This window comes from Sinocyclocheilus anshuiensis, unplaced genomic scaffold (genome assembly GCF_001515605.1).
Source record: "Sinocyclocheilus anshuiensis isolate Anshui unplaced genomic scaffold, SAMN03320099.WGS_v1.1 scaffold147, whole genome shotgun sequence".
NCBI lineage: Eukaryota > Metazoa > Chordata > Actinopteri > Cypriniformes > Cyprinidae > Sinocyclocheilus > Sinocyclocheilus anshuiensis.
The window spans coordinates 1,066,730-1,078,116 of record NW_015549585.1 but is presented as its reverse complement, the minus strand read 5'-3'; the positions used below and the strand labels follow the sequence as shown (position 1 = coordinate 1,078,116).

At 33.5% G+C, this 11,387-nt stretch overlaps 1 protein-coding gene and 1 pseudogene across 2 annotated transcripts in view; one reads left to right on the top strand and one right to left on the bottom strand.

The window, feature by feature from the left end:
• On the top strand, window positions 1-7,270 carry LOC107657955 (delta-1-pyrroline-5-carboxylate dehydrogenase, mitochondrial-like; annotated as a pseudogene).
• A 1,633-nt stretch (window positions 7,271-8,903) lies between these two features.
• Window positions 8,904-11,387, bottom strand: part of LOC107657978 (transcription factor HES-5-like) — a 12,023-nt gene continuing 9,539 nt past the window's right edge. For both annotated transcript variants that reach the window (XM_016446334.1, XM_016446335.1), the window contains exons 3-4: window positions 9,706-9,880; window positions 8,904-9,626 (exon numbers count right to left, since the gene is read on the bottom strand). In XM_016446334.1, the coding sequence (XP_016301820.1) occupies window positions 9,249-9,626; window positions 9,706-9,880 (553 nt within the window). In that variant the 3' untranslated portion in view covers window positions 8,904-9,248. The remainder of the gene's footprint in view (window positions 9,627-9,705; window positions 9,881-11,387) is intronic.

Below are 11,387 nucleotides of genomic sequence, written 5' to 3'. Positions count from 1 at the left end.
ATGGCGTCTGAAAGCTGCATAAACTGTTACGACATTAACACTGTCATGAACCCCCCCACCGGAAGTGGTAGGTCTCCATTCATGTGCTGTCGCTGCCTGTGATCTTGTAGAATTTAACTAACAAGATCGCATTTTAGCGTTATAGTTTCTCAATGGGAGGATATTAATTTTTAATTGTGTGGAAGGGCTGTGTATGCATGCAGCTGCACATGGACTCACACATGACTTTCACTTTGAGAGAGTAACTTGCACTTATTCTGAAGAGTTGCTGACGTGTCAACTTATGCATTGAATAATAGTGATAATCGTACGCCTGTGCATTATTATGGGATGTGAGCAAGTGCTGGAAGTTTCCATTTTACGTGCAAGTGAGCAGGCAGACTGTTATGTAATACTCAAGAAACTTGTCCTCCCGCTGTTAGGTAGATGAGATCTGTTTGCACAAGTGTCTTTCATTGTTTTTAATGTAGCTCAATATATTCATAAGCATAATCCACATACTGAGACACTGTACACATATATAAAGAAGCCTTTTCTGCTCACCAAAGCTGCATTTATTTGATCAAATATACAGTAAAAACTAATATTGTGAAATATTATTACCATTTAAAATAACTTTTCTATGTGAATATGTTGTAAAATGTAATTTATTTCTGTGATCAAAGCTGAATTTTCAGCATCATTACTCCAGTCTTCAGTGTCGTATGATCTTCAGAAATCATTCTAATATGCTGATTTGCTGCTCAAGAAACATTTCTGATTATTATCAATGTTGAAAACAGTTGTGCTGCTTCATATTTATGTGGAAACAGTGATACATTAGATTTTTCTGGATTCTTTGATTAATGTAAAGTTTAAAAGAACAGCATTTATTTGAAATAGAAATCTTTTATAACATTATGAATGTTTTACTGTCACATTTGATCACTTTTAATGCATGCTTGCTGAATAAAAGTATATCGTTTTTCTAAATCTCACTTAATTTTCGAATGGTAGTGTATCACGTTTTCCACAAAAATATGAAGCTGAACTCTATGGGTGTGTAATACACTGTATAATAAACTACTGAGATGTCATGTGAACTACCGCAGCTGTCTAACAACTGCATGCATTACAGACTAAAGTGACCCAATTGTCTCCTGTTATGGATTGACAGCAGGTTATTCTTCTAGTTGACTTTATATAAGTTACTGATTGAGAGGCTTGTGTCTCATGTGACTAAACCAGATAAATAAAAAGAGAACTATTGAAGAGCAACAGCAAGTTTGTTGGTTTTGTTTCTCTGCAGGTTCAAGACCTTCCCGTGTGCAGCTGTGGAGGTGAAGAATGAGCCCATTCTGGGGTTCAGAGAGGGCAGTAAAGAGAGGTTAGAACTGGAGAAGGTGAAGCACACATCACACACTGTCTCTGATGTCCCAGTACACTACATATGTGCATATCTGATTGACCGTCTCTGTTTTACTTTGTTCATCAGGCATTACAAAACCTGAAGGGAAAGACAGAAGAGATTCCATGTGTGGTTGGAAATGAAGAAGTCTGGACCAAAGATATCAGATACCGGCTGTCTGTGAGTTCATCTTTTCATGTTTATCACGTTTATTTGTATAGCGCTTTTCACGATACAAATCGTTTCTCTGGTTTCTGTACAAACATGTGATCTGTAGCTTTTTTTTTTTTTACAGTGAAATCATTATCAGTACCTCTGGAATACTTGATTGTTCATCATGGCATGAAATATTATGATTAATATTACTATTATTCCACACACAACATATGTAGCCATGCAGGCTGCAGTCTCTTTCTTTTCTCATTATAAAATCATTTCAAATTAAATGAACATTTAACGTATTATTATTATTATTATTATTATTGTCATTATTACAAATATTTGTTATTATAATAAAATTATTTACATTATATTACATTATATTTTTTCTATTAAGATATTATTTTAAGATCAATTATTTAATTATTTCAAATCAATTTATTATTATTATTATTATTATATTTTTCTATGTTGTACTTCACATAAAAAATGTCAGCTTTTCAATATCAATAAGGTAAATTCGGGGGGGTCCAATTATTAATCATTTTTATTATTATATTTTTCTATTGTCCTTTAAGTAAAATAATTTCAATTTAAATCAATATTTAAGATCATTTTATTACATTTTTTTCTGTGTTGTACTTTACATAAAATAATGTCAGCTTTTCAATATCAATATTTAAGGTTCATTTCAAATCTATAAAGGTCAATTAAGGGTCCATTTATTATTTTTTCTATTATATTTTTCTGCTTTAAATTAAATATTTAAGGTCCATTTATTATTATTATTATTATATTATTTTTTCTATGTTGTACTTTAAATAAACCTCTCTCCAAACAATCACAGAACAGTGTGGTTTTATTTTATTTTATTGGTTACATTTTATATTATGGTGTTGTATTGAAGTTATTGTTTTGTGTGATTTTAGTCTGTTTTAATTCGTTTTTTTTCCCCCTCCTTTTAGCCGTTCAACCACTCTCACAAAGTGTCCAAGTTCTGCTATGCTGATAAGGTACAGTATGTTAATACTGTAAATCTCAACATTGACATGAGGAAATACTGCAAGTATGTTTCAGCAGTATTTGACAGTTTACTTCAACTCGTAAAATCCATTTTAAAGGTTTAATTTAGCATGGAATGAGGTTGGTTTTGTTCATTATTTCTCTGGTTGTGTCTTCAGGAGCTGATAAATAAAGCCATTGAGGCCTCGGTTGCTGCTCGAAGGGAATGGGATCTTAAACCTGTTGCGGATCGAGCCCAGATCTTCTTCAAAGCTGCTGACACCATCAGTGGACCCAAGAGAGCAGACGTTCTGGCCAAGACCATGATCGGACAGGTGCATTTTCACAAGCATCCATTGCACATTTGGAACGGGTTACTACTACTAGTTGTCTGATGTTAACCAGTCCGTCACACCTTTGCACGTGGGATTATTTCTGTTGGCTTTCCATGAATCTACTGATCTTTGCTCTGTGTCTCAGGGCAAGACTGTGGTCCAGGCTGAGATTGACGCTGCTGCAGAACTCATTGACTTCTTCAGGTTCAATGCCAAACATGCGATGGAGCTGGAGCAGCAGCAGCCGTTAGACAGCGATGGAAGTACTAACACAATGCTGTACCGTGGACTGGAGGTGGATTCACTACTGTGGCGTTGCCTAAAAATTCAGATAATTACATAACAGATTTGTCTGCACAAGCCATTATTTGGTATTATCTTGATTTGTACTTGTTTTAGGGATTTGTAGCCGCTGTTGCACCATTTAACTTCACAGCGATTGGTGGAAACCTGGCCGGCACCCCTGCTATCATGGTGAGATGTCAAGTCCTGTTTATTTTGTATAGCGCTTTATGCAATACAGGTTGTTTAATAAACAGGAAAATTACAATGTTAATGTTGCACAAGTCTTCAATTATGTAACAAATTCAATTTCAAAAAGACAACAGTGTCATTATGATCCTTCAGAAATCATTCTAATATATTGATTTGTTGCTTAAGAAACATTATTATTATTAGCAATGTTCTGCTGCTTTATATATTTTTGGAAACTGATGTATAATTTCTTTATGTATTTTTTTCAGAACTTTCAAACGATTGTGGAAACAGGTTGCCCAGAATCTGGATATCTACAGGAATTTCCCTCGTGTCGCTGGAGGTTTGTTAGGATTAAATTCTAATGGCATTTGACTTAAAATTCAACAAAAAAAAATTGTGTTTGATCTCTTGTTTCTCGTGCTTGTTTTAGAATGTGGTGGCAAGAACTTCCACTTTGTGCACAAGTCCGCAGAAGTTCGTAGCGTGGTGACCGGCAGCATCCGCTCGGCGTTTGAGTACGGAGGACAGAAGTGTTCGGCCTGTTCCAGGATGTACGTACCAGACTCACTGTGGCCTCAGATCAAACAGCAGCTCCTGGATGTGCTCAGACAGATCAAAGTGGGAGACGTAAGTGCAGAGAGTTTTGCAAGTTTCAGCAGATCAAGACTGAATGCTTAGTATAGTCCAAAACTGTTCATGTGACACAGGCTGTGGTGGACAGTATTTTTAGTATTTTTACTTTGTTACCGTACTTAAGTACATTTTTAGTACAAGTGTAAAATCTGTACTTTATCTCCGTATTTTTATTTTGAGGAGCTTTAACTTTTACCTCACTACATTCCTAAGCATAATATCCAGGGATGCACATAAGTGGTGCGCATGCATGGGTGAAATTAAAAATGCACGGGGTAAATAAGTTCAGACTGCTCATTTGCGTACCAACATGATTGACAGCTGTTAATGCACAATCACCGTTTTAGATCGACTAACTGTAATACTGTATAAGATTTCCCTTCTAACTGAATGCATAATTCAAGGCTGTGCCCTGCCGGTTTCAGAGCAAATACACAAAACTGACATTTCATTCACTGACGTGCTTCACTCGGCAGCGCAAAAACCCACAGTGCATAGACTTACTTGCCAAAATAAAAGCTTGCTGATTTTAGGTTTGAACATTTTATATAAATAAATAAATAAATAAATAAAAGCAAATGAAAATGTAAATATGAGCATTGTATTTTTATTGAACTTTATTATTTTGTTTATTTTATTTAAAAATGAATAATTAAATAAAGTGCAATAATACTATTATTGTTTTATTTTTTATAGTTATATTTAATGGGTCACACTATGTGCAGTGTGAGCACCAAACTAAATCTCCAAGTGCCCTCATAAGAACCAGACTGAAAAACTGATGTGCACCCCTGGTAATACCGAACTTTTTACTCCACTACATTTCTTCAAAACATGTCATTCCTCTTAATTTTGAACTGAGATGCCATAGCAGTGTCCGATTCATGAATGAGCTGATTCTATTCAATGAACTAGTAAAATCAGTTTGCAAATCACACTGAACGATTCATTCGTGAATTGGACTGATCAGATTGCAGCTGTTCTTGAGTCAACGACTCACTGATTCAAAAGATCCGGTCAGAGCGAGTCTCCAGTTAACAATTCAGTGAATTGACAAGTCTGACTCAAAACGAGCCAAGAGCTATAGATCTTTGGAGCTTGAGTGTGTGCGCGACTGATGGCGCAAAAAGAAAGTTAATAACGCTGAATTTTAGGATTTATTATTGGAAATGAAAATTGTACGTAGTTTGTGAACTAAATCTGCTGTAAAAAGGCGAGCTGTTTAAGCCCACTGTATGAAATGTGTGTGTATTTGTGTATCCCCGTCTCAGCAGGGAAGATTTTAGGTAAAAATGAAAAATAACATTAAAATCAAGCAAATGAATGCCCATGCATCTTCCCCATTGCTGAAGCAATTTCAAATGAATGCGTTGTTTTATCTCACAATTCTGACTTTTTTCTCGCAATTCAAAAGAAAAAAGTCAGAATTGTCTCAACTTATTTTTTTATTCCAATGGCGGAAATAAGCTTCCATAGAACTGCAAGTACCAGTCAAAATCAGTGAATATAAAATATCTCATATATATTCTTTGCATTTTCAGGAGATCTTCGGGCCTATCCTGACAATTTATGTTTACCCTGAAAAGGACTACAAGAAGGTCCTGCACTTAATAGACAACACTTCTCCGTACGCCCTGACAGGAGCCATCTTTTCCCAAGATAAGTGAGTGCAGCTCCATTTCATCATGTTCACTATCAGCTGCTGGCCCAGATTAAGTTAGGACGTAAATGACATCCATTAAACAACCCAGATCAGCACATTCCCGACTTTTCAATGAAAAATGTTTTGGAGGATGTCTAGACATAGAATTATACATCATTAAAATACATTTATAATGTGGTTGCTTGTTTCAGGGCTGTTATTGATGAGGCAGGAAAGGCCTTGAGAAACGCTGCTGGAAATTATTGTCAATGACAAATCGACTGGATCCATTGTGGCCCAGCAGCCATTTGGTGGCGCCAGAGCATCAGGTAAACCACAACACATCGACCGACCAAAGGAATGATCCTTTTTTTTTTTTTTTTTTTACTTAAAAAAGTGAAATATAAGTGCAAGTCAAAATCAGTGAATATACCTCCAAATATATTCTTTGCTTAAAAAAAAATTCACATCTCTTGCCTGCAGAATTGTTTTAAATGACTGCTTAACATTATAAAGAAACAATTATTTTGTTTAAAAAATGTTTGGGAAAAAAATGTACATATTGGTCAATTTTTAATGTTTCTTAAAATATTATTTTACATTTTTAACTAAAAATTTTTGTAATAATTTTTTAAAATCAAAAAACAAGTGAAATATAAATGCAAGTCAAAATAAGTGAATATAAAATATCTCAGATATATTCTTTGCTTAAAAAAACTTAACATTTCTTGCTTTCAGATTCACCATAAAAGACTATTTAACATTAAAAAGAAGTTTAAAAATACATTTAAAAAAATGTGCAAACAGAAATGCAAACAAACTTTTTTTCTAAAAAATAATTGTAAATCTTTTCAGGCACCAACAACAAGCCCGGCGGCCCACACTATGTCCTCCGATGGATGTCCCCGCAGGTCTTCAAGCAAACCCACGTGCCCCTTACAGAGTGGAAGTATCCCTACATGGGCTAAGAGATCATGAATCAAATGCTTTCCTTCCCTAAATCCCTCCATCAAGACTCAGAAAGCAATCAATCCCCTCCTTAATTATCCTGAAAATGCAGTTGAGGGGCAATTAAACTGTTAAAACAGAAAACCGCCCTCTGCTGGTGAAGCTTTGAACATGCAGACCACCAGAAACCAGCAGCGACGGCTCGAGCTGGTGTGAATATACTGAAGGAACTGCACGTCTTTGCAGATTTCCGTTGCCTCTGGTGTCCGTCCGATCTTTAGATATCACTGAATCATTCATATGAGGAATTATGAGTTCTAACAAACCTGGGAAATGCACTGAAAAGGTTTCACTTTAATCTCTTATCATTTCGCTGTGTGATTATCTTTCAAAATTATGTCTAGACAGTAAACAGAGATCTATGTTTTTATGATTGTCGAATAAGTGGAAGGAAACAGTTTCCATGTCGTTACATTTATAATGATTTGATTAGCTCTTTTAAATTATTAGAATTACATGTGACATTCTAATTGAAATCTGTAGCATTCTAATAGAATGTGCATAGAAGTGTGAACATCAGGGAGTGTGTTCTGTTAGCAAGGTATTGAAAACAGTCAAAATATCCTTCATTGGCAGTGCAATGCAATCTAACAACTTACTGTGCCTCAATAAACACTTGGTGTGGATCATGGATTTATTTGTGACTTTCGACATGAAATAATACTTTCTGGGCCTCCATACAGATCCAATCTGCTTTATTTGCTTTTATTTTCATGCTATTTAGACTTGCTGCTGACACCTTGAATTTTCAAGGTTTATTGCTACATTGTTTTGCAGATCTGCTCTTCATAAAGACCTCAGATTTATGACACATTCACACTTCACAGAAGAAGGCTCGAGTGAAGAGATTTACCTCTAACAAATCGTAAAGATGCTATTTAAACTATTATGTATAAAATTCCAAACAGACTATGATACCAACCAACAATATAATTATTTTTGGTAATATTTATAGTTATTTTAGTCATTTATATACTACTATATGCACAGAGTATTTATTAATATTTTGAATTAGATTTTAATTTTTATATTTTCTGTTTGTCATTTAGTTTAAGCCTGTGCTTAGGTCATTTTTGTTATTTTATTTATATAGTTTTTAGTTAGTTGCCAAGGCAACATTTCTCATTTTCATGTTATTTTTTCAAGTTTATTTTGAATTATATTTTACTTTTGTATTTTCTGATTTCATTTTAATTTTAGTTTAAGTTTGTGCTTTTGACATTTTTATTAGTTTAGTTTCAGTTTAGTGTTTTTATTAGTTCAACTTATTTTATTTTAATTATTTGCCAAGGCAACATTTCTAATTTTGATTTGTTTTTTAACAATAATTATTTTGTTAAAAGATTGATTTCAATTAAAGAAAACAATTAACAACACCACAAATGGCTCTAGCTTTTAAGTTTGCATAGATTTCCACAAAAATCTACTGATTCTTTATTATTACTATTTCCTACATTTTAGAATAATAAAAAATTGTTTTATTTTTATATTTTCTGTTTTTTTTTTTGATTTTGTGATTTTTATTTTTATATTTTCTGTTTTTATTTTAATTTTAAAGTTTTTGTGAATTTTATTTTTAAATTTTCTGTTGTTTTTTTTTTATTTTTTTTTATTATTATTAGTTTTTGTCTTATTTTTGTTCTGTTTATCAGTTTTATTTTTATTTATCTATTTTTATTTCAGTTTTAGTTATTCGAGTTAAGCTAAATGAAAATGGGAAATGTTGCACAGCTGAAATAAAATAAGTTTACTTTTTAATTTATTTTCAGTTATTGTTTATTTCAAGTGACGATTTTTTTAATGGTTTAAAGTGTTTTTGTTTAGTTTTTTCCTGAAAAAGCTGTGGGCTCCAGAATAAAAATGAAAATGATAAAAATCATTTGTAAAGATGTACAAATAACCATAAACCAGAACCATAAACAGAAACGTTTGTAATTTTAATTTGTAGGGCTTTCTATATTAAATATTAAAAAATGTACTCAAGTCATGACCTCATTTAAAAAATAAATAAACCATAAATATATTATTAGCTCTAAGTATGAGTTAGAACATTAAGCAAACGATTAAATTTAGAGCTTTTAATATTAATTGTAATTAATTTAAAGTTTAAGGCATTCAAATTATGAATTCATTTAAAAAAATAAATAAATCCATAAACGTGTGTAGGGTTTTCTGTATTAAAAATATTTAATAAAAAAAGTATTCAAGTTATGACCTCGTAAAAAAATGATAATAATTAAACCATAAACAGAAATGTGTGTAATTTTAGTTTATTTTTTTTCTGAACTCAACATGATGAGACACTGTTACACATTCCATCAGTATGACGGATTTAACACCTCTAAAGGTTACAGACCTCATTAAAAAGATCATTTTCAACGGAAACATAATGAGGTGATGTATTCCTCATCTTTACAATATGTAAATAAAGTTCATCTCCACACAGGTGAAGTAACGCAATAGATAGGCGCTCTCAGACTCAGGTATGGGGTAGACTGGTACATTCTCTGCGTCGTGACAGCTACTGTCTACATCGACGTTTTATAAAAACCAAGTGTTTTTCTGTTTAGAGAAACCGTCTATTCTCTGTATGTCTTCGTGAAGATCACCAGGGCCTCCAGAGCGCATGCTGTCCGCTGCTCTTTGACGCGATCTGACAGCTGTCACCAGCAGATTCCGCGCTCACTTCGGCTCGCTGGGTTGTGTCGCACTGTCCCATTACAACTGGCTTGGCGATCTGTTGCGCCATGAATCGCGCCGTCTCCTCTATACACCTGGAGAAACCGTGCGCGTAGCTCTGCGCATGCGCGCTCGGACAGGCGTTGCTCTTCAGGTAAATGACAGCCATTTCCAGGACATCAGCCTTCTCTAGTTTAGAACAGGGCTGGCTGGCTTTTATCTCGGCTTTCAGAAGAACTTTAAGCTGCTCGATGCATCTGTTAATACGATCTCTGCGCATCTTTTCCACCTCTGGTTTCCTCGTCTGGAAAAAAGAGCGGATCGTAAGTAAACACTCTTGCTTTGGGATGGAAATGAGTTCTTAAAAAAAGGTAAATACTTACTTTAGTTTTTTCCTTTCCAGTGTGAGTCAGTTTGCAGACAGTAGGAGCCATTCTGACTGCAGTTTGTTTGCTGTCACTTACTCGAGTGTGTGTCTTCTGCTGCAGGGCCCCGTTATATACGCCCTGATCCGGCGCGTCTTCGGTTTCCCACACTTTTGAGCCAATCAGAACGCGGCTCAAGGTTCAATAGGGAAAGTTTAAATTAGCCTGATCTTCCTTTGCTGGGAAACAATAGAGGTGCGCGGCACATTGCAAAATGCCACTTAAGTTGGTTTGCTGCAATAAAAATTCTTACAAATTTGCAATGATGGCATTAAAGGATCTTTATTGGTATTGATGGTTCCATGAAGAGGCTTTAACATGCATGGAATCTTTCCATTGCACAAAAGGTCCTTTAGATTATTAAAATGTTCTTCACACCAAGAAAATCTTGGTTCTTATAAGAACTCATGACTGAAAGTTTCTTTAGGCAGCCAAAAATGGTTCTTCTATGGCATCACATTAAAAACACCCTTTTGGAACCTTTATTTTTAACTCTTTTCTGCCATTGACGGAATTTTATGACTTTTCATGTTTTGACTGTTATATGGTAGGAAGCACTATTACGCATCTTCTGAAAGAGTATTGAATGTCTGGATCAAAACACAGTAAAGTAGAAGCAGAAACAAGTGATCGCATATGTAAAATAAGAATCATAGTCATCAAACATTAAACAGCATATTAATCAAAACTGCATAATGTTACCGACTGAAGTGGCGACTAAGGTTTTTGAAGCTTTAAGGGTTATATATATATATATATATATGTGTGTGTGTATGTATGTATATATGTAATGTTTTAATGTTTACTATACATTTGTATTTTTGTAAAAGCTTTCCCTCTAAAAAAAAGTTGATGAATTGTTGATGAACTGAATTGAAATATATTGGTTTCTTAGATAAGATACAGTGCAAAACTAGTCAGTACTTTGTGTTTGAAAAATTATTTTTACATAAATATTCAATTTTTTGTTCTTTTACATATCTTAAGTATATGAATGTTTGATATATATATACATATTTATTTACCACACACTTTCTATTACATGCATGTTCATTTTTGCATATTATTTTTAATTCTGTTTTGTATTTCCATTTTACATATTAGTATATTTTCCAGATGCAGAACATTTTTTTTTACAGATCAACAGTGACCACGTTTTACCATTAGCCATTCATATAGTTTTAGATTGTAGTATATCATTGTTTGTGTTGTACTAACAATTTACATATTGAGAGTATATTAATGTTGGCTATACATACTAATATTTATTTACCACATGCTTTCTATTAAATCATATTTTGTATGATTTCTGTATATTTTAATTGTATTTGTTAAAATGTCAATTTACATATAAGAATATTAAAGTTGCCAGATGTAGTCTTTGACAAAAACACAATTTTCTCATCTTTTTGTTAAAAATGTTGCTTTTTTAATTAAACTTTCATATTCAAGTGTTGATTAAAAAAAAAAGAATGCATGAAGCTATAAGCTTTTTTTTTTTTTAAAGCAGAGGCTCTGTTCTTTCTTTTGACATATTGCATGTTCAGATATTCATACAACAACATATTTTGGGGACCATATGATCAAAAATGTTGGTGGTGGCTGCCAACTTTTTTTTTTTAAATGCTGGCGGGGAAAGA